At 48.4% G+C, this 23,692-nt stretch overlaps 1 protein-coding gene across 3 annotated transcripts in view; it reads left to right on the top strand.

Moving 5' to 3' along the window:
- The first annotated feature begins 3,611 nt into the window (after positions 1-3,611).
- Positions 3,612-23,692, top strand: part of GABRA3 (gamma-aminobutyric acid type A receptor subunit alpha3) — a 70,585-nt gene continuing 50,504 nt past the window's right edge. For 2 of the 3 annotated variants that reach the window (XM_065077455.1, XM_065077457.1), the window contains exons 1-3: positions 3,988-4,119; positions 13,285-13,413; positions 17,623-17,744. In XM_065077455.1, the coding sequence (XP_064933527.1) occupies positions 13,325-13,413; positions 17,623-17,744 (211 nt within the window). In that variant the 5' untranslated portion in view covers positions 3,988-4,119; positions 13,285-13,324. Of the gene's footprint in view, positions 3,924-3,987; positions 4,120-13,284; positions 13,414-17,622; positions 17,745-23,692 lie in introns of those variants that run through there. The other variant, XM_065077456.1, reaches the window with a different exon arrangement.

The raw sequence follows: 23,692 nt of genomic DNA, 5'->3' as shown, positions 1-23,692 counted from the left end.
GGTGCTGGGTGGGTTTAATGGGCATAGTATGGACTTGTCTCTCAAAAAGTGAGTATGCTGGAGCTGTGCTGCACATCCCAAAGCTCTTGCTCCAGCCTGCACCTTCAGTATGCACTCACCTGCTTTGCTATGCAGGGGTTAAGTCTTTAATCCTGTTCAGTTCAAGGGCACTGTAGCATGGGCCTAAAGCTAAGCATACTTTTATTCTGGCTAGTTGAGCATGGTGGTGGGAGGGAAACTAATTGTGAGCAAGATATTCCCAGGCTGCTGTACTTCCATTTTGAGAGATTACTCTTCAGTAATATGGTGACAGCCATATTTTAACCTTGATCACCATGAGAAAGGTGTTGCCTCAGAGCAGTCAGGTCCTGGAGTGTGCCAGGCTTCAGGCAGGTGTTCCAGCAGGTATAGCAGAGCAGGGCTGGGGGGAAGGGATGATATGTATTTTAAGAAGGAAATAAAAAGCCTTAAGATGGAGTGATGCGTTAAAAGATAATTGTTTATAGGTTTCACAAGATGTTTTTATGCCTCCTAAATTGATGAACGTATCCACAGAGACTGACGTTCTTAGTGGAGGCTTACCTTTCCTTCTGAACAGAGCAGAGATCAAGACAATTCCAGCTAGGTAATGCCAGCTAATGATGACACTACACCCATCCCAAAAAGAAAAGGCTGTCTAAAGCTGGACTTCTTGAGCTAGCTAATGCATTCTTCCCTGGCCATAGCCTCTCCCTGCCCCTGACAGTGTCTCCTGTTCAAAGTCATCCTGTGCTACTGCTGAATAGTCCTCATGTCTACAACTCTGCCATCATGCACATTCTGATTGGTAATAGTACTCCCGTCCCTTAGGGGTCAGCTGGCTTTTGGCACTGGCTGGAAAAAGGACTTCCACTGCCTCCATCATTAACAGGGCCTCCATTCATGTCTCTGCAGTGTGAGCTCATGGGGTGAGCTGAGCCAGTCAGCCCTTAATGTTGTAGCCAAACCCTAAGGGGCAAACATCACGCAAATCTTTGGAGTCTCTCTGGTGCAGCATTTATAATCCAGGAGGAATCTGACTGGTGAAGATTTTGATTATTGCTATTTGACAGCTAGAAGCAGGGCTTGCTTGCACAGGTGCCTGCTCTGCCAAGGATTTGCATGACCTGATACGGTGTGGATTAGCACATCTGGATGGGAGGAAAGGATGTAATGTGCATGTCCACTGATCTCATTTAAGGTGCTTTTTACATGTTGTATCTTTTGTTCTGCCCTTAGCAACTCACTATTCATGTGGCAACAGCATTGTAATTCTTTACCTTGTGCTTTCTTTCCTGTCTGACCCCACTTACGGCCATTTCTCCACCTTTGTAAGGAGAACGTGGTGTGTGGTGCGGCTGCAAGGGTAGGGATTTCATTTGATTTTTAGATTATTGGAAAAACTTTTCCAACAGAGGCCCTCATGCCCAAGACTATTTTGGGCTGCTGGCAGTGTCAGAGGAGACCTCTGAGCAGAGGCTCAGAGGCTCCAATGTCTTTGGAGAAGGCATTTCAGAGTAGAGAGAGATATGTTGCTCCTGGGGAAGCCTGTATGACTGTTGCTCATGGATGAACAGGCCTCAAGAGAAACATGGTTTCTATTGCCTGTGCCTATTGTTAGCACTACTTAAATTTGTAAGTCTTGAAATGTTCTTCAATATGAGCCATTTAAAGACCTGAGTCATTTCTATCTCCGGATATGCTTGTCTCACTGATTCTGTTTCATGCCTGTTCTCATATCCAAGGGACTTCATGCCAGCAGCTGAGTCAGTTTGGAAAGGAGGAAGAACAAGTATTAGGACCTCTCCTCTCAGGCTCCAGGCAACCAGAGTTCTTAAGTCTGGTCCCACCTCTGGGCATGGTCATCTTGATTATATTCTCCAATGGAGTGTCACCTTCCAGTGGGAAGATGGTGGACTAGAGCCTTGTGATTTTTAGCCTTGGGACTCCCTCTGAGCTCTTCCATGTTCCCTTGCCCAAACTCTTGTGTCCACAAGCATGCAAATTGGGAATGGAAGATGTGCCTTGGAGCAAACGCAAATGTAAGTAGAAAATCAGTGTCAATCAGTACGGCCAACTTGTGTTGCTCATTGGGCTCTTCCTTAGCTGATTGTGCTTTGAGCAGGAAGTTGGACTAGATGATGTCCTGAAATCTCTTCCAATGTAAATTGTCCTATGATTCTATGATTTGCCCCAGTTGTGGAGACCAGTAAAAACACTCCTCTGCGGGCATGCACACACATCTCTTCTTGACTGATGCTTTGGATTATAGCAGGAGGAATTCAATGCAGAAACAGACATTTTAAAATGGGAACAGCCCTACACTATGTACTGGCTGCTGTCATTCATGTATGAGCAGTCTAAGGACAGTCAAAATCTTAGCTGTCCACATGAGATCTCAAAAGTAAGGTCCCTGTAGTGCAGGCAAGATATCTTTCAGAGATCAGAAAATAATAACCTGACGGCCTGTTTGGTGATGTTTTAAAATTGTCCTGTGAGTATTTAATCTCTGCTGGCTAGGGCAGGATATGGTGTTGAGGGCTGGAGAGATTTACCTTGGTTACATATGGCTTTATGGTCACCATGAAGTTCCTGAAAGCAAGTCAGATGTTGCAGTCTGGTCTAAGAAATGTCAGATTAGATTGTGGGGACACTGTGTTGGACTAAGCCCAGTTTTTGTGCAAGATGTTGGTTTTCAGATCTTGTGAGGCTCATCAGATCTTGCCTGTGGCCTCTATCTAGCAGAGGAAAGCAGAACTCTACTGGCATTTGAACTGCTGCTAACAGACATAATTCTGGATACCTTGGTTAGTAAGAACCATGCACAGATCATAGGGAGCTGAAATTTTGCTTTGAAATAAAGCCTATGTTCTCTTTCTACTGTCCATAAATAAGTCATGGTGAATGTTCCTATCTCACCAAAGTTGGGATGGCTGTGGTCTACAGGGGTAAGGTAGAACAGTGATTGCCCCTAACTTTGTCCTGGAAGCAAGAACTGGGTCATTTTCTGATATCAAAATGCAGAGAACTGACAGTTAAACTGGATTAAATTACTCATGCCTTGAGGGCACTTGCCCTGATGTATGTTTGCATGTTATTTTAAGTATTCAAAACCAAGAGTATTTTAGAGGAATTTTAGGGTGGTCAGTAATGCCTGCAGTTATGATCCTTTATCTCCTTCCGCATCCTCGGTGACGGAGGACTGGTTATGTACCTTGGAGTCACAGCTGCAGCTGAGCCTTGCAGTGCTTATTTAACAAGGCGAGCTCTGCAGGGACAATATATTTTGAGTGTGCCTTACTGTCAGCTTTCCCTTTCCCAGCTTCACTGCTTTGTGGCTCCACAAAACCTCCAAAGCCCAGCCATGTCTGTCCACTGCATCTAACATCACCCTTCATCTGGGGTCCCTGCACTATCACACTGAATCTGTCATTATTTTCAAAGCCTACTTGCTGTGTTTTAACCTGTAATCCTCCTCCCCCCTTCTCCGCATTTGTTTTCCTCTGCTTGCTGTTTTATTGAGATATAAATCTCCACAATTCCAAGTTCCAGGCCAAACTTCCCTGCCCCGCCAGCAGACCTGGGATTTGGCCAGGCCTTGCGGTGAGGAGGCAAGTTGGCAGGAACTGGGGTGCATTGAGCCCCTTGGGGTGCTGGTCACCGCTTTACAGAGCACTGGTGCCTTGGGGAGCTCCCCCTTTCAACAGGTAGACGTCGGGAGCAGCCAGCCTTGCTCTGCTCATCGGAAAGGACGTCGGTGACTGCAGCGGTGCTGTGAGGCCGGGGTTTGGGCAGAAGACCCCGGGGCATCGCTTTGGGTGGTGTCTTCAGCCCGGGGCTGGGAGGACGACAGCGACCAGTCCCCGCCGCCCGTGCTGCGGGGAGGGCAGCTCTGCACAAAGCGGGTGGGTAAACCCTCCTCCGGGGCGCGGGGAGGAGGAGGAAGGCGGGTGGATGCTGCTTCCCTCCCTCTCTCCCTCCCTCGCCGCGGCCAGAGGAGCGCGCAGGCGGTGGCTGGCAGCCCTGGCCGGGCGGGCTCGGGGGCGCGCAGCCCGGCGGAGCGGACTCCGGCCGCCCCCCGCTGGGGCAGCCGGCGCGGCGGTGAGTGCGGGCGGGGGGCGGCGGCGGTTCGCGTCCCTATTTCCCCCCCCGAGTCTCCCCTCTCCGCTCCGCACCTCCCTGGCGGCTGTACCGAACGGCGAATAAGCGCCCCGCCGGGAACTGGTATGGGGGAAGAGCGAGGAGCAGTGCGGACCCCCGGCCGGGGATGGGGCTTCCAGGTGCTGCACCGCCCCCCGGCTATTGTCTACGGGCCGGTGAACAACAGGGGGAGCAGCAGCCCCGCGGAGGAAGTGGGGCTCAGCCCTGCTCGCATCCGCCGGGCGGGGGGCTCGACAGGGCGGCTATGGGGTCGGAGCATCTCCACTCTCGCAGCAACTCCAGAGCGTGTTGCTCTGGAGCAGCACGGCAGCCCCAGCCGTGCCGGGTTCCCCACTCGCTGGGAATCCTTGGGGGTCCAGCCCTCCCGCATGGCACTGTCAGCTGGAGAGCAAGGAGAGGTGTAATCAGCTGTGATGAAAAATGTCTGGATGAGGACAATGCTGAGCCCCGTTCCTAGAGCCGGACGGTGAATGAAGGGGAAGGGACAAGTGGGGAGAGAACAGTGTAATAAAGCAAAGCAAAATTTCCCCTAGAATCCTGCAGCTAGGCCTAATGGGCACTGATGCTGTGTTGGGGTGGGGAGGTAAGTGGGGAGAGAAAGGGGTTTTGGGGGCTGTGGTCTCTGGGGGTGGTATGGGCTGAAAGGGAAAAGAGCTCCAGATTTTTCCTTCTGTACTTAGAGTTACTAGGACTGAGATAAGAATCATTAAAAAGGAGTAGCATAATGCAATTAAGCATTAGACAGTCCCTGCTGCAACACTTATCCATTGTTCCTTGCTCTGCCTTCTGCCAGAACGATTCTCATCTGGACAAGAGAAGTATAATTGAACAAATAGTTCATTTCCCTGGCCAATTGCATCCACAGTCTCTCCCCTGAATCTGCTGCTGACTGGCTGCAAATGCAGCAGCATCCTCAGACAGAAAGGGAGAACCGGGACCCTCTGGTGGGACTTTGCTGTTGTGGGCTAGCTGGCCAAAACAGCTCTGGGTGGCTGCTCAGCTGAGTTGTTCTGACAGCAGCAGCAGAGCAGATTTGCTCCCTTGTCTCTTGGTCCTCTTGGTTTTCTTGTGGAGGGGTATAAAGAAGAAAAATAACAGGTGGTGGTGCAGGTCCAGCCTACAACTGGAAGACGCTACGTGTGGTTCAGGCAGTTCCTTTCCGTAGTCTGTCTCTTAACTTCCTCCTTACCCTGGAGGATAAAGGCTTTCAGGCTGTTTGGAGGTGATGCTGTTGTGGTGGACTTTGCCAGCCTGCCCTTCAGCCTGTGCCAGTGGTGGCTGGGTGCCCCGCAGTGCGTGTGCACAGAGGCAGGAGCGCGCAAGCCTGACACTCCTGCTCCTTTTGGCGCTCTGAGCAGTGGGAAGTGTTGCGGCAGCACCTGGACCCCATGGCACATGCTTGGCTGGGGCTGCGTCCTTTCCGCTGGAATCCCCTGGTTTGCAGCGTGCAGCAGAGCTCGGCATGTGGGTATGCACAGATGCATTCTCTGCACCGCTCCAAGATACTCAGCACTGGAGGCTGCTGCTTTTCCTCGCTTCTGGAGCTTGTTATCACAAGTCTGCATCATGCAGCTTTCCGCCTTCTGTTCTTTCTCCTTTCCTCTTCCTTCTTTGTCTGTAGGCTTCTGCCTGTCCCCCTTCATGCTCAGTTTCCCTTAATCTTTTCCTGCTTAATCTATTCTTTCACCTCAGTTTCTTCTTCTCTAAGTAGAACTTGTCCTGTTCAGACCGTTCCTCTCAACACTGGAGAAGCAGCCCAGCCCCTTGTTTCAGTAGGAGTATTCCTGCCAACTGTTTACAAAAAGTAGCACAATACCCAGGCTGAACACTGACATAATTACATACCCAGCCAGAGAGTGTAGTAAATAATCGTGCCTTTCAAGCTTTTGCCCAGTGGTGAGTCTTTTGCCATCTCCTTTGCCCGTGGGCTAAATGTATTATACTTGGCTTGCATTTACTTATATTCTGGGAACACAAAGTCAATGCAGTCAGTGCATAGATATATGGTATCGAAGCGGATGTACGTTGTTGTCTTGCACCATATACACTTACTGTGCCTGCATGCACTGTGTGTCTGAATATGCATCATACAGCTCTGCTCCTGGGTTCAGGCTTTGACAGTCGTGCTTGGCAAGTGCAAGGGCTGTCAGGGAAGGAATGGTTGCTGAGGTGTGGATCTTGTTCCATCGGTGAAGGAAAGATGGTTGTGGGGTGAAGGTTGAGAGCAGCAGGAAAATACGCAGGGCTTGGCTAGCCATGATTGTGTTGGTTACAGTGCTAGATAGTTTTCCAAGGATTTGTGTGTACATAGGATTGCAGACTGAGCATTGTCACCACTGTTGTATTTCCAGTTGTGCTGGTGAGCCTGAGTCTGTCTGCAGTTGCTTTGATTGTGAGTCAGTCTGTCTGCAGTTGCAGTAGCTGTGAATCAGTGTCTGCCTGTAATTATGTGGGTGAATCAGTGTTGGCTTGTTACACTTCTAGTGCAAATGGTTTCCTGTAGCAGTTGTGGATGTGAATCACTCTACAGTCCCTCTGGATGTGTTTTTGAGTAGAGAGATGCAATACTGGGATTAATTGTGTTTCGATGAGGAAAAACTGTCAAGCAGCTTCTCATTTCAAAAAATTAAAGCTGGGTTGGGAGTTGGGCACAGAGCGTGTTCCTCCATTACAGGCTTTCTACAGAGGAGATCCACTTTAAGGCTTGGTCCCAAGATTTCCATCTTGATCTGAATCTTTAATTTCTTTGCCGTGTGCCTCTGGTTCTGAGTGTCCTCTTCTGCTGGCATCTCTTGCAGAGCTGCAGACAACACGTTCGGTAACCATCACGTGTGCCTCGTACCTTATGTGTGTGGCAGATTCATGGGAAGGTTGTTTATGGCTTGTGCAGTGTGTGTTTGTGGGTACGAGCCAACGTGTGTCGCTTGGGTAGGTAATAACAAACATTTTTGTGCTTGCGAGTTGAAGACTATGTGGTCCCTCTGCCATGTGCCTCTTGCTGTGAGCCAGTGCTGTTTCTCTAAGTAGACGGTAAACAGCAAGTTTGATTCAGGTAGGTGGAGGTACTGCTGCCTGTCGTGTTCTCCTATTCCTGTAAAATGCTGTAGTAGCTTCCAGCCAACAGCAGCATCTATACGGCACAAAGCAGCTCTAAACTGAGAGGCAAGTCAGAGAAATCCAGGCTATCTCAGATGGTGGAAGCACAGCACTGCCCTTGGTCCAGGCTAACAGAACAAGCCTTCCCTCTGTGCTGGCTGGTGCAGGTAGAACGTGGTGCTGGCAGGTCTGGACTGCTCCCAGTATGCACTAGCTTGTGTCTCTGCCTGTGCTGTGCAGTGTACGCATGCATCCCAGCTAGCTCATTTCAGAACAAAGGGATGCAAACAACCAGTAGGACAAGGGTCTTGTGAAACACCAACAGTGTCTTATTCCATCGTTTCCAGGCTTCCAGATGAACCATGTCTGATCATTGCTGCCCCTACCCTCAAACAATACCCTCCTTTGAGCTGAAGTGATTGAGAACTGAAGCAAAACTTCTCCAACAGGGACACGGGGCAGCATGTGCATCACCTGCACTTATTGCTGCTGCGCTGTGCGCTTGCTGGCTGCCCATCTCTGCAGAAAGAGCTTGGAGTTTTACCCAAAGAAGTGCTAGAAGAGACAAAGCAGTGATCACCACAAGGCTAGTGTTCTCAGGGAGGACTGGGGTCAGCTGGGCAAAGCACAACCTGTGAGGTTTAGACTATTTTGGAATCCTTGAGTGGTGTCAAAGGAGCTCTCTTGATGCCTGCGACCTGTTTTGCAGAGGCTCCAGTGTAATGAGGAAGGGTTTGATGGAGCTTCTTACGCTATGCAAGTGCACCTGACTTTGGGGGTTAATATGCAGGTGTTGTGAGGTCACCTATAGTGCTGTGCTACTCTGCAGGTGGGTGGATGTGCTTGGCACCCACCAGGTCTCCATCAATCTCTCCTTACGTAGAAGTGCTTGTATTTGGGCTGCCTCTACTTCCCAGGTTGTTTTCCAGCTGGCTTTCCCACACCAGCTCTTCATTCCATAACCCTCCCCGAGATACCTGACTTGGCAAAGATGTGGAGCAGCTGCAGGTCCTGGGGGCTGTGAGCTGTGTAGGATCTGTAAGTGCTCAGCACTCGTTCAGCTGATGCCACTGGTATAGGTGCTGACCTAAGGACACTGCAGGTGCACAGCAGTAATGGGGTAAATATCTCCTTTGGGCTGCTTCACAAATGCTGCCTGCATGATGGAGACTATTGCTCAGTGAATCAGATTGTTCCCTTGACTGTGCATGTTCGAAAGACGCAGTAATTTGGGAGACATGCTGATGTAACTCCTACAAATGTACCTAGGTGGATTTATGGGCCTTTTCTGTCTTCATTCCCTTTCTGGTGCTTGCAGTCCCCCCCTTTCTGGGCTGTTCTCCCAGATTTTCTTGCAAGCTTTACCTTTCCATCTCCACCTCCAGAGCTCTATCTGTCTTTCCCTTGTCAGCAGTAAGCCTGTGCTAATCACTCTTTCCTAGGAAGGCATTTCAGAATATATAATGGTTTCTAGAATACGGATTTCTGAAAAGATCAGGCTCAGTATGTTAAGTCAGGAGATACCCAATGTTAATGAAGTTACTAAGGTACCTTGCTGATCTGGAAGGTACCAGCACTTCTTTTTTCATTCCCAACCTACCTCTGCAGGAGCAGGTGTTGGAACACATTGCTGTCTTTGGGAGAAGGAAGGTTTCCAATTCTGTTTTCCAGAACTGCGCATCCAAAAGGAAGGCTGCATTTCTCAGGAGCGTTGTTATGCTGCGATGCTCTGGAGATTGGACAGACTGCATGTGTTGGAGAGAAGTTGGTATGTTTATGATGCCTTTAGGTAGGTGGTTACAAAGAGACCTGCCAAAATCTGGAGTGCTCAGAATTGTAAACCAAAAGTATTGCTGGATTCCAGCTGCAAAGTGTTAGCGGGGCTCCTTAGAAAATCTGCATTTGATTCAGCTGTGGAGGTTACCAGCAACTGCAGAATTGGCGATGAATGCATTTGCTAACTGTGCCATTAAGAAATGAGCAATGGACAGATGGAGGAAGGAAGTGCGGAGCTGCTTTGAACACATCCCAACCCTATAGGCTCCATCTCACACAGGCATAGATGAGAACCAGAAACTATAGGGTGATGTTCTTATGTGAAAGAGTGTTCAGTCTAAGGGGTCGTACCACTCTTTTCTGAGCTTAGAAATCTTCACATTCTGCTTTTTTCTTCATGGATATGATGCAGTTTCCTTTCAGTGAGACCTAGTAAGAGATTTTGTTGTGGTGGGTGGTTTTTTTGTTTGGTGGCATTTGTTTGTTTTCTTCTTTGAGACTATAAGTATCCAATTAACATTCCTAACCCCCCAGTTACATCAGACCAGGGATCCCAGCAGGTATTCAGATCAAGACATTGACTGTTTCAGAGCCTTCCTGAGTGGGAAGCGACAGCTGAATAGCATTTTGTTTAAGTGCCTTCTGCAAGGACAAGCACTAGTTTGGGCTGGAGGACCCCAGTGTTACTTTTCCTGAGGCAAACTCATGGCTGTTTCCATTCCTTTCCTTTGCTTTCCTCTGCTAGGTGGAAAACCTTGTTATTAGAGAGGCTGTGTGTGGTCAGTAGCTATTGGGCTTATAAAGCACTTGTACTGGCTAAGGTTTTGTGTGTCCCTGTGGTTGGTGCTAGGCCTGGACTAGCAAGAGCCCCAGGAAAGGGCAGAGGTGATGCTGAGAGCTGCTGTGCCCTGGGGACCTCACTGGGCTCTGGCTATGTGGAGGTTTGGAAGATTCCTAAAACTGTCTGAAGGGTGAAACCTCCTCCTCTGCAAAAGCCTCTTTACATCCTCCAGAGACATGTTTCTTGCCTGGCAACAGAGTGATGAGCTCTGGAAGGGGGGTTGTTCCTCCTGTTTTTCCCACAGCACTGCCTGGCCAGCCCTGGCTTAATGTCCCAAGGCTACCAGGGTTCATCACCAACAGTTGAAGCCCTTGTGTTAATTGGGAACATCAGCCACAATCCTCAGGACTGGGTCTGCCTTTCAATCCATCTCGAGGTGTAAAGGAGCCAAAGAACAAGGGAAATGCTGCACAGCTTCTTCTGTCCAGCTCCACGGGAAAAATATACAAGAACCAAAAGAAAATTGTAGAAAACAGTGCCAAGCTATTTTCCATATTTTCCATGCTGTGATATCCTTCCTAAGCCCATGAGTGCAGCCATAGCAAACCAGCCATCTGTGTACTCTCATACCCCATTTTGGGGGCATTCTCTGTGCCAGAAAACCGAGCTGTGGCTGGCAAAATAATCACTTGGGCAAACAGTGAAAACAGATTTTTCTCCCAATGCAGGTATGTAGAACTGGTTCTGATGCTTAAAATGAGAGTTAAGCACATGTCTAACTTTCTTTAAGTAGCCTCGTTATTCTTGGCTAACACCTTCCTCAACAGAACTATCCAAAGTAGAAAATCAGCACTTCATCTCCACGTAATATTGAAGGAAACTGTATGAACCAAGGTTTGGTGGAAATGCGGTTGTTTTGAGCCTCTTGGCACAGACAGGCAGGCATGTCTTACACACACCTACATGGAAGATGTAAGTGCTTCTGGCTTTTGTCACTGTTCTTGACCTTATCTCTTTCTGCTGCTTCATTTTCTGGCTCTCTTTACTTTAGCTGCTCTGTCCCACCTTTTGTGTGTCATCTTGCCAGCCCACGGTCTCACCAAATCTAATAAAGATAGTCTAAAACCAGCCAAAACAGTTCCTGTAGAGCCAGGAGGCATTTGCTGCAAATCCAGAGGGTCCTAGTTTATGTGTATATCCATGTTCAAAAACTGCTGACAGTGCAAATTCTGCTGTAACAAACCGTTTATTGAAATCTGCAGTCAAATGGGAAAGTGTTGATTTAGTGAAATTTTTCAATGGTGACGTGGGGAGGGGAAAGGGAAGCCAGCAAATATAGATATTTGGTTTTGCTTTTGGCTAGTGCTTGAAATTGCCATGGGGAAAAAAATAATCTATTAAATCCTATTGTATAATATGCAAGTTTAAATGAAACAAAATGGAAAAGTTGAAAGGAAAATCTGTTGAGGAGCTGCTAATTGAAGGAGTTTTGAATTTGCCTTGTGAGAAACATCAACATTTTAGCTGCCCTTGTTGTGAGTTGGAACAAGTCTCCCCTAACTGTCAGAATTTCCCACAGAACAGATGTTCAGACTCTTAATTTGTGCTTCGTCAGCAAATACTTGAATTTCCAAGACTGCCTGTCCCTTCTCAGCTGGAGGGTGGCAGGAGCCAGAGGAGCAATCCCAAATTAGGGCTCGTCCCACCAGAGGTGGAGGTGTCCCCATGCCACAAGGCTCCTGCAGCCTCTGGGAAACGTGTCCCCTGTTGGTGCCAGGGCTGCGCTTCCCCAGATAACATCCTCATAAAATGAGGCCTGAGCACACCAGCAAGTGCTCACATGCACAAAATTAATCTATGCACTGACAATTGCAAGGTTTTTAAATGAGTGATGGGAAGGAAGGCATAGGTAACACGCGTCTGAAATGTGTGCAAGGCAATATTAGGGCTCGACACTATGTTTTTCCTGTGTCTGCCATTACTGAATATTTTGCCAGAACAAAAGCTGAGGTGGGTGGATAAGGACTTGTAGTTTCAGGCTCTTACCTGCATGGTAGCTGATGTCCTTCTGGAGCTGTACTAGCTAAAAAGCAAGGAGCAGGCAGAGCATCCAGGAAGAGCGTCGGGCCAGGGTGTTGTGGGGTGACCAGGGGTAGCTAAATGCAGAATTGTGGTACAACACATGACCCAGCCTGGCCTTGTGACCCTTCTCCTCCTCCATTCAGCTGTGGTGGGGGTAGCCAGATACACATTGCTGCACATACATGATTTATGTTATCTCCAGGTGTTTCCTTGCTGCTCTCTCTGCATGGGATTTCTGACGGGGCTTCCCAGCTCTAATATCTGTGTGTAGAAACCCTTGGTAGCACTTGAGTAGCTCACCTGCCCCCTTCATCCTGGGGCACCCTCCGCTAGCTGAGAAATACCGTTTGGGTGGTGGGGTTTGGCTTTCTACCCAGCACCTCCTTCAGTGTTGGAAGGAGCTGCCTGAGGCTGCATCATGTTGGTGCCTATTGAGTGGGGAAATTCAGAGGTCAAATTTGGCTGGCAACAGCATCTTGTCTTGGTTTCTGCAGGCTGTGATTGAAGTGAGCCCTCACTTATGGCTTTGGGGGCTCCCACTGGCTGGCTGTGCCTGGCTGAATCTCATGTGTGCCAGAGATGAGGTGGTGTGCTGGGGAGACATCACGACAAGCTGTATTTATACAGGCTGTTGCTTGGCAGTGCTGTTCCAAGGTGCATCAACATAATGAGATACATAAAAGGGGAAGACAGTTAAATGTGCAATAACATCATAATAAAAGTAAAACTGAGCATTAATGAAAAATCTGAGCACACTAAGTGCAGTACAGTCAAACACTCCCACTACCTTGGGCCTCAGTGCCCAAACTTAATAAGAATTTCTGGCAGTGTCATTACCAGAATTAAATGAGGGACTAACTGTCCAGAAAAAAGATGTTTGGAGAAAATAGGTCTTGAGAGTTTGCAAGTGGCTCTGCTGTGTGTGTCCCCAAGGCAGCATAGCTAGTGCAGGAAGCTGGGAGCTGCTGCAAGGGAAGGGCAGTGACTGAGTACGGTGTGGAGGAGGAAGCAATGGGTGAAAGAAGTAGTGTGGTCATTTTGGAAGTGGATCTATGCACTTGCTGAAAGGTGCTGAAACACTTGGGCAGCTGCTGGATGTGCTGTGAAAGTGGGGTGAGGGCTTGTGTGTGCATGTACATGCTTGGCTCTGAGCCTGTGCTGCGGCTTCCCCAGCGCCAGCAGTGCTGCAGGGGATGCTGCTGTCTTTGGTCCCTCGAGGGGTCTCTGGGACTTCAAATGCAGAACCCCAGAAATACCGACTGCTGGCTAACACGGATGAACTGCTGGGAAAAACTGAACTAAGTGGATTGCTTTCCTCTTAGTAAATAAAATCTCTTTTCTCTTCTTCCCCTCTGTGCCCACCCTGGCAGGTTTTGGAGGCTCACTTGCTGGTCGCTGCGTGCTGAGGCCATGGCACTGAGGCTCCTGGGAACGGGGTCGCTCTCTCTTGTTAGCCTTGGGATCCTAGTCCTGGTTTTGGCTCTCCCTGCTGATGCTGGGTAAGGTGGTGAGTGCTGAGGCTGTTGCCCGAAGCTGTAGTCCTCTTGCTGTGCTTAAATATCCAGGGTCCAGTACCTGTGTGAAGTAGTCCAGGGCAAAGCACTAAAAAGTGTCTCTGCTGTGTTTGACCCTCCCCTTGTCCCCATCACTTTCACCCAGGGACTGTTCAGTCCCCCATGGCTGAGCTGACTGATTACATTAGCGTTATTTGAGGTGCTCTCACCAAGGACAGTTGTCAGCATTTTTTGCAACAAAACCAATTTTCGGATTTGGCCTCTGCACAATTTGCTCTGGCTTGGATGAATTTTAACCAGGAAGAGAGATTCCCCCATCCCCTAAATTTTTTAATACTCTTTAAAAGAAAATAAAATGAAACTGCTTTTGCTCTCTTACTGTTTATAGTATAATGGCCCACAAGTAGCACACCTGATCTGCTGTAGCCTGGTGGGGGCTCTGGGCAGCTGCTCGTCCTCCACCTGGGTCAGTGTCCCTGGGTGCGCAGGCTCTGGCTGCCCTGGCACAGACAGCACTGCCACCAGTCTCACCATCCCAGCCTCTGGGGGCCATTGGGAAAAAGACAAAAGCCTGTTAGTCTGTGACAGGCTGTGCAGCCCTCCTGTGCATCCCACCAGAGCCTCTGCTGAGGTTTGGTGAGCTCAGAGAGCCCTTTGAGGACGGGAGGCAGAGGAACCCCCAGCACAGCCTGCCAGCCCTGGAGAGGGAGGAGTTCTGCGCAGAGGGAGAGAAATGCAAATAATACATGACATCATGAAAAATTTAGAAAAGCCATTAGAGTGCCAGGTACGGACACTGAAATGCTGTCTAGTGAGTTACAAGTCCAGCAGCGATCAAGGATTTTCATGCGTGAAAAGCTGCCAGCGCGGTTGCCCCTGCTTCCCTCACACACCCCTCTGCACGCAGCTGTTCGCCCACACTCCTACCCTGTCCTGCTCACACTGCTTTGTCTGCTTGGATCTAATTTTGCATAAGCAAATGCATCCCTGGAATGTCTTGACATGTAGATGCTGACCCTTATATCGATGTAACTGGCTGCCTGTCCCTGCCTGCATAGGCACAGGCAGCCCCAGGCACTGGCCCCTCATCTGTCCCCATCCTCGTGCCATCTGCAGGGGGGTGTTTGGACCCCTGTGCCCGCAGCCCTGCCCCTGCCTGCCCCACCATTGCCCTTGTGCTTCCCATCATGTCCTCACTGATGCCGCTGCTCCCTCGCCGCCTGCCGTGCTCTGGTCTGCAGGAGGATTTGTTTCCTAAATTGCGTACAAGGGGAGCCTTGTTGGGAGGTTAGTGTGGCGATGTGGCAGCCAGCTCTTCAGAGAGCATGTGCGCAGGGATGGGTGGTGAGGTAATGACTTTTCCTCAAGCCTATCCTAATTAAATTTGCTGTAAGCCTCTGCCTTCCCTGCCTAAAGGCTTTTAATTATTTTAAAACCATGATCCCAATACCTCTTTGCAGTTCCATGGAGTTCTTCACTGGGGCTTTGAGAGAGATAAATGAGACCTGGGTTTATACCTTGCTAAAGAGCAGCTTTACCTTTATGTTAAGGTTAGCTGAGCCAGCCCAGACCTCGGCTGGACTGGAGAATTAGCCCAAATCGGGTGCCAGACAGAGGTGCTGCCATCTCCCCGCTGTATGCATCGTTCTTTCTCCAGTGCCTCCTGAGCGAATCCCACGCTGCTCACATTGAAGTCAAACCCTCAAATGTCAGACTAAGTAAAACGGCTTTGAAATTTGTAAACTCATTTTTCCCATCACTGCTGAGCCTCCGCCAGGAGTTTCTTCACAAAAATCTGTCCTCTTGCTCTTTGTTATGGGTAATTTTTAAAGATAGCTTATAAAACATTAATGAATGAGCTTTCATGAGCGTGCTAGCTATTCATAAGTTATAGATGGTTATATACCCATCAGCAGACACTGGTACAGATTGCTTTTAACATGACATCCATTGAAAGCTAGTACAATTGAAACCTTGCTAATTACAGTAGGCATTTGTTAAATTCCTCAAAATTCCAGTTACTGCAGGGAGTTCAGCTATTTCAAATATTTCACATCCAGATGAAGAGCCCAAACCAGCATTTTGATTTGAATGGGAAGTCTTGAAGGCTGTGATGCAGTTTGTAATATCAATGGTGTTTTGATGTTTTGGATCTGACAGGTTGCATTAGGGCTGGGACAGGTGTTTTCCTGACCATTCCTCACCCCACATACATTATGGCAAGTGCAGTTTAAGCCCTTTATTACCCTCATTGGGCTCGTGTAGGCTGAGCTTCCTGGCTTGACCGCTTCTCCCATGATAGCTGGTGTTGATTTGCTAAAAACCAGAGGTCAAACAGCCTTGTGAGAAATGGGATCTGATCCCTGGAGAAGATAACCTCAAACACTTGAAATGCAATTTCCTGGAGTGTTTGGCCATTGATGCCGACGCAGACTAATGTCAAAATTGCCCAAAATGGAATATTTCAATTAGCTGCAGCATACTGAATAGTATTGATTCAGCCTGACACTAAAAATACCCATACCCTGTTCTGAATTTTTCCTCTTTTGCTAGAAAATACATTTTGCTCTTTTATCTTACAGAAATAGGGTTTTCTGTTGGGTGCACATTTTGATAGAAAACTCCAAGCCAGCTCTGCTACTTGTCACCCTAGTCACCTTCCACAGAGTATTTACAAATGGACCAGCATTGTCAGGGTAACTAGTCTAACCAGCTGGGATGCAGCAGGATTGAGCTTTGAACTCCTTAAATAATAATCCTCTTTCTCTTATTTTTTTTGTTTCTCCAATTACTGATGTGTGCTTAAACCAGTGTCTGCACACATCGACTGGAACAAGAGAAAATGAGGCTGGGGAGGAGAAGGAAAGGGGCCAGAAGTGTTAGAAAGCAGCACTTTAGGGGCTTCTCTAGAGTGGGACCCTGCTTCAGAGGGTCATAAGTGCCCTCCCTGGAAATTGCACCCACGTCTTGCACTGCCAGTGCCTCTCTGGTTTGCTGCATTCATGGTCTGCATCTGGGCAGTGCTTCCCAGTCACCGATCTCTCCCATGTTGCTACTGAGGATCCCTCTGCTCCAGCAGCCTCTTCTCCCCCTGCCTGGGCTTCCTCAGCCATCCCGCTGCCTGTCTGTGCCTCTTAATCTTTTTGGGTTTTTTTGCCTCATTGGTGTCTCTTTTATTTCCTCTTCCATCTTCCTTGCAATCTCTGCATCTCTATAGATTTTTCTTCAGCTTTTCTGTCACTTAATCTTCTGCCTTTCCATTTGTTTTGGTCCTAACAGCTCTTTCTGGTGGGGAAAGCTGTGCTTGGAGCAGCACTGGTACTCTGTGTTGTCTGAAATCTCTTTTAGAGACAGCCAGTTTCAGAAGGATTCGCAAGCTTCTTTTCTGTTGATTGAAAGGGAGACACAAAATGCAAATGTATTATTTGAACCCCTTGGGCTTGCAAAACTGCATTGAAGATTTTGTTTGGTGAGATGAGCTTTGAGAAATTTACTGCTTATTTTATTCCACCTGGGGCAGAAAATGCCCTCAGGAAATCATCTTATTTGGGGCCTTCCAGGCTTCTTGCATTAAGCATAGATAGGAACGTGAAAACTCATTTGGTTTTATAAACATGGAAAGTTCAACAAACCACAGAAATGGTTCACAAGGAGTTTTAATGATGGACTCCAGCTTCAAGCCTGCTTTACTGAATTCCTACTTTTCTGCCTCTCTTCCCGGGAGCAAAGAAGAAATGGCTTGATATGGTAAATAACTGGCACCACTTCTTTCATGCTGCCTGTAAGGACATACTGGCACTTGAGTAACTGAGGTTCCCACAGCCCCTGTTCATAAAATGACCCTTCTTAGGGCAAGTGAGGGATGCCAGGGCAGGGGAAGGGTCCCTGAAAAAACAGGGCTCCTACCCATGGTGCTGCTGGCCCTGAGAATGGAAAGGTGGGGAGGGGGCAGCGGGGAGATGATGTCTCAGCTTCCATGGTAAAAGCTGCAATGGCGGAGGCCAGAGGGAGGTTGATGTCCAGTGGGGAGTCCTGCAAGCACATCGTCTTATCAATAAGCATGTCCCATCCTGCAGTTCAGGGTCCACTGCAGCGCAGGCTGGAGCATAAACCAACCTCCCTTCATTTTCAGTAACTGTTCAGAGCAGTTTCCTTCTCTGATTTTTTTCCTCTTTTCTTTCCCCCGTGTGCCAGGCTTTCTCAGAAGCATGTTTCGGATGTCGTCGATGACAGCAAAGATAACATCACCATTTTCACCCGCATCCTGGACAGGCTGTTGGATGGGTATGACAACCGCCTGAGACCTGGACTTGGAGGTCAGTTGTGTGGAGAGATGTTGTTTGCTATAGCTTTAGAGATGAGAGGATGCACAAATGACTTTTTAATGAGTCTGATGCAGTAAAGAGTGGGGGCTGGTTCAGTGCCGGCATCAGTCTGTCACTGGTTTCCCCATTTTGAGTCTGTACTACCTTCTTGTTTGACATTTTGTGAGAAGTGCTGCAAGCCTCTGACTGTTGTGCTCTTCTGTGACATTACATTGATAGGCCTGTAGATGGAGCAAATATGATTAAACTTATTTTTGCTACTTTTCGAGGCATTACTGTTTCAGAAATGATGGTACTACCAGTTTGCAGGACCTTCAGCTCATGCTGGTGTTGCTTTTTGGTCAGTGGGCTTTGTGGGGAAGGCAGACATGAGCTTTCTTGATTAGATGAGCGAGACATAGGCCTGTGTGGCTTCTTGGTGCTCTGTTACCAACAGGCGTTGCGGTGGGAGAGATGATGACCCCTCTCATGTCCAAGGGGCCACTGAGGTGATATCCCTGCATTGCTCTGAGCTCTCCTGCTTGGCTGCAAACATGCTGCTCGACCACAATTTCCACCCAAAGCTGGAGTCACTGCGTGCTCCCCCATTCCCTGAAGGTCCTGCTGCCAAGGGAGGCTGGGAATGAGCTTTCCTCAGCTCCTGCATGTTGTTGTGGGCTCAGGTAATATAGTGCTAGCCTAGAATTGCACCCTCTGCCCCTCAGAGCAGCCTCATTGTCTCTTGCCAGCCCCATGTCCACCTCTATGCCATGGCCCTCTGCCTTGAACCTGTCCAGGAGTACTTTGACACCAAGCAGAGACCATGCAAAATCTGGGGAAAGAAGGATTTCTCCAGTGAGCATCCTCCCTTCTGATGGGTTGCCATGCTGCAGGACCCAGGCAGGAAAGGGTTACTGTGTCTACATAAGCCATCCATCAGTTTTATTGCTTTTGTTACTTGTTTCTTTCCCCCAGAATTAACTGTGTTCCCACTAATAGCTTTGCTTCCTGAAGTCTCCCCTATGGCTGTATTGATTTAACTGAAACGAGTTCTGAAAGGGGACTAAGAGGGCATTTATGTTCACCGTAGGCTCCATTGCAGACAACCCCGTGCAAAGTATTAACAAGAGGACTCCCAGGAGTCCCTTGCTGGGGAAGTTAAAACCTTTCTTGGAACATCTCTGCTCTGTTGCTTTAGATCCTTTAATAACGTGCTTAACATAATAAATTGCGTTCGCCTGAACCAGACATTGCATTTTTAAAGACTGCTTTCACCTCTGACTTCCCCTCATGGGTTCCCTTGTGGACCCAGATGGAAGGTTCTGACAAAGGCTACAGGTTTTGGGGGCTCTTGGCTGTCAGTGAATATGGAGCAGCCTGGTGAGCTAGACTCTCCCCACTTATAGCTGGACCTGTTTTCCACAAGTCTGGGCTTTTGTTCTTTGGAGGTCTGTCAGGACTCCCATCAGGAAGAGCATTAGATGGAAAGACCTTTTCCACTGCAGCTGGTGGCCAGAGAAGCACAAACGATCCTACTGCAAACCCCAGACTTAGGGGTTGATCAAATAGTCTGGGATGGCACTCAGCAAGAGATGGGCTCTTCCTGTCCAAGGTTATGTGAGATCTGTGGAAGGGATTACTTTGCTTCAAATTAGGAGCTGTGGTGCTAGGTGACTCAGTGACTTACAAGGTGCATCACTTTTCCTGTGAGACAGCATTGGGCAGTCTCTGTAGACCCAGCACTGTCTCTCCCCATTTCCCCCAGGAATATCTTCCAATTGCTTTTCTAGAGATGTCAGGCAAGAGCGTCCATTAGCACCATGCAGTCCTAGTTTGGTGGCCATGGAAAGGTCAGACATCATCATATTTTGCCCACACATATGCCAATAGAAAATGGACTGGCCTAAATTGTGGATAACTGTGAAGCAGGACATGTTGGCTCCCTTCTTGGCCTTGGTTTCCCTGCTCTGTATGAGACTGATCCCCTTGAAAACCATAAGCAGGGATAGAAAGGGCTGAGCAGGGTTCAGGGCTGCAAAACCTCTGGGGTTGCTCAGTTCCCTGTCCCTCGTGTTCAGCAGAGCTGTCTCCTTCTGCGCTGGGAACTGAGCAATGTTTGTTTAGGCTATGGGAAAAGAGACTGTGTAAGCAACAGAGTGTTGATGTGGCGACTTCTCCCCTTAAGATAGCCTCTTTGTATTTATTTTCCTATCCCCTCTGTTTTCACCATCTGCTGCCACCCACTCTAATAGCTCCCATGCCAGAGCTCCTCTTCCTACCAGGATGCTGCAGACACAAAACTGAAGTAAACCAGTGTGGAGGCTGCTCGGGAGTGCCTGGTGCTGCAGAGCCGGTATCCAGGTGAGGGTGGCCCTGTGCCGTGTCCTGTGCCTTGCTGCTGCTCCTGTCCCCAGGAGGTGGCTCAGGACAGCTGGCTCTCCAGCAAGGAGTCCTTGCAGTCTTGGTGGCACTTAGAGGTTTGTGAGTGTGCTCCAGGCTAGCTTGGAAGAGGTAAAGTGGGGGAAAAGTAGCTGTCAGACCCCTTTTTCTGCAGGAACAGCCCATAGCACTGGGGACGTGACAGTCAGTGTCGCAGGGAAGTCTTTGTGGCTGGTAGGAGTTCTCTCTCTGTCTCTGCCAGGTGGGCTGGCTTGCTCTTGGGGACAGAACCGAGTCTTCTGTTTTGCCCCGTGACTACTGAAATACAGTCTGGGCTTGGAGAAGGAGTAGCTGCATAAATAGATTATGTTATAGGAATCAGAGTGATGGAGAAGAAAAAGGAACTGTCAACAGACAACCTGCATTTCCCCTGGGAAAACATAGGGCAGATTGGTTATTAAGTCAGAAGAGGAACAGAAATGGACCCCAAGGGGATGGGGACATCTGTTGTCATGGCCAGTCTTGCAGGATAAGAAAATCTCCCACTGAGAGAGTTTCTATGGACAGCACTGGCCTCCCCTCCCGGTCTGCAGCTGTGCAGTCATGCAGATCTTCTGCCCAGCCCCACAGGGGCTGTGGTGAGGGACATCCATTTATAGCTCTGAAATGGTCTTTGCTGGGCTTCCCCGCAGAGCTGGCTCCAGTTTACAACCTGGAGCTTGCCTTGGCTGCAAGAATCAGAGAGAGGAGATGTGGCCAGAAGGAAGAGGTATAACTGGCTGACAAAGGGAGAGACATCATATACCTAAAAAGAAGAAATGATTGAAGAGTGGGATATGAGTGATAAGGCCCATGAGTGCTCCTTCAAGAATGACTGATGCAAAAGCATACGTTGTATGTCCTTGTGCTGCTTATTGTGAAGAGTGATTGAAGTTCTGCAACCCTTACATGGCCAGTGTGATGCTCAGCATGGTTGCCATGAAAGGGGATGCGGTGGTTGGGTTGTCTGAGGTTCAGTGATGGTCTCTGTGCAGCTGTACCTCCTGCAGCCTTATTTTCTAACTGATGAAGTCTGGGTCCATTGTGCTGCAACCAAAACACAACCGTCTTGTGTGAATACCTGGAGAGGGTTAGGAGGGGAGGTTTCCAGATGCATCTCAGCCTTTTCCTTCCTTACAGCCTTGAGAATCCTTTTAACAGATTTTGGCAATACAAAGCTATTGGGGAGCACCTCACTGCCCTAGGAGGAGGCATGTGGGGCCTTTCTGCAGCTGTTTGCAAAACAGGGTAGGGATTTTTTCCAGCTTAGCAGAGACTGCCTGCTTCATGGGGGCTGGGCTGTGTCTCAGTTGCTATTTGGTGTAAGGATTTGGAATCCAGAGGGCATCTGGAGCAGTGATGGATAATGTCTCTGTATCAGGTGATCGGGGAAAGCCTGTGCTCCAGAAAATTGTTGGCCTTTTCCAGGGGATATCAAGGAGGAAAAGATTTTTCCCCAAGGAAGAGAAGGAGAGAGTAAGCTGTTCAGTTTTCTAAAAGATGGGCTGTATACTTTCTAGATAAGCCAGTTTCTCCAATAGCAATTAAAAAGTAATTTGTACCATGTTAAGCAGCTAGGCTAGGATCGATCAGTGTTATCCCTCCTGGGTGCAGCATCATTTACAAGGTAACTCACAGTATTTCCTCAAAGTTTCTACTGCGTGTCTCTGGAGTCCCTAAACAGCTGACTCGGCCCCACTGAGGAAGCAGTGGCTGATGCTGCTGGTCTGTGTCTGCGTGATGTGAGCATGGGGTTTACTGGGACCAGCAAACACAAGCAACTGGATTAAAGCAATGCTATTCCCTAGGCAGAGCAAGGCACTTGACCCCTTTTGTTTTCATCTCCCATCTCCCTTGTCCTCAGGATTGGCAACGAGTGGGTCCCATCCAGGCAGCAGGGAAGCCCCAGTTTGTACAACCACAACCTGGTATATCTGGAGAGTGAAAGCAACCCAGGCTTGCGGCTGCCTCTTCTTCCTCATCTCCATTGTGTTGCTCTTTATTGTGTGGTGTCAGCATCTCCCTGCCCACGTTGGGCTCAGCGCAGATCTCCTTGGGCTTGAGCAGCTTTTGGTACAGTCAGGCTTTGCTTCTCACAGTACTATCAAATCAGGGATGCCCAACATGGGCCTGCAGTGCCTTTTATCTGGCCTCACTATGTCAGCTCTGCCCTGCTAATGGTTTTGATCTGTAGCCACCTGTTAATATTTATCCTGCTGATGCATTCCCTTTATTCTTTTATAAGTCAAGCGCACCTCAGTAGAAGATTTTCTTTGCCTCTTCTTTCTGCAGTGCAGTGTTTCTTTCTGCTTTTTTAATGATGGTGTATTTTGCCAGGATGGCTTCTGAGCAAGTAAGAAACATCTGTATCCCTGTCTCGCCACCTGTATTTCACTGATTGAAGTGCTGATGACCAAGAGGTTTTGGACTTAGGTTCAGAGCAGCTCCTTTTAGGTTGAGACATTCCTGTGAGACTCTTGGTATGTTGCGCCTCAGTGCATCTGTAATTTTGTCCTGACCTCCTGCAGGTAAGGGCTTGTCTGTTATTATGTGAGCATTAGGCAGAGGGGCTGAAATAGAATAATTAAATTATAGACTGCCTTCTCTCAAAAGTAGTGTTCTTCAAACTGTAACAATGAGGGCTTATTTGGCTGGCAAGATCCAAGAAAAAAGTCTGTTTGCAGTGAGGGTCACCAACTAGAAATTGTTCTACTGATGGAGATTGATAAATTGTCCAGAATTAAGTTTAGAGAACTTTTACTTCCTAAAATCTGGATGAAATGTTGAAAATCCTGGGCAGAGGGGTAGAGGGAGGACTGCTCTTCATCCTTTGGCAGAAGCATCAGGCGCTGCCCATCGCTGTGGGGACACCTGAGCGGTGGTGGCAGAGTCCTGCTGTGGTGTGTCCCACGTCCCATTGCAGCAGACCTGGTCCCCACGTGTCCAGGGATGGTTTGATCTGGCCTTGAGCTCTTCTGCAGTTTTTTTCACCTGTGCATGATGAAGTTGCCTACAGTTTGTCATAAACTTTATCTAGATCTACTGCTTGTGCAAGAGGAACATCAGATGACAAACCTAATAGTCTTTTGTGGCTTGTTATCATTTCTAGGGTTTCAAGACTCTGTTTATTCTGTTTTTCTATCTTAATGTTCCACCTCTCCCAACTTCTCATCTCTTCTCTCTGATCTGACATCATGCCCTGTATTGATTACTCCAGGGAGAAGTTTGATCCTTTCTTAGAAAAAAAATCCATGTTTGATCTCAGATTTTTGTCTTTGTCTGAGATTTCTTGATGAGTTTTAATTTGAAGCTGAGGTATTGCCCGAACAGCATTTTCTTCTATAATATTTACCTTTCTGGGCAATGGGGACCCTGCTCTCTGTTGTCAAACTTCTGAAGTGAAGATCTGTGAACAAATTTAAAAAAGGTTGTCTTCCCCTTGCGTGCAGCTCTCCAAAGGCAGCTTTGCTGTGGATTTGCACAGCCCCGGTGCTCTCCTCTCTCATGCAGAAATCCCAGTTGTGCTGCTGTTTAAACCCACG

This window comes from Columba livia, chromosome 12, assembly GCF_036013475.1.
Source record: "Columba livia isolate bColLiv1 breed racing homer chromosome 12, bColLiv1.pat.W.v2, whole genome shotgun sequence".
Lineage (NCBI taxonomy): Eukaryota > Metazoa > Chordata > Aves > Columbiformes > Columbidae > Columba > Columba livia.
Note: the sequence above shows the minus strand (reverse complement) of the source record. Positions and strands in the feature narration are given on the sequence as shown.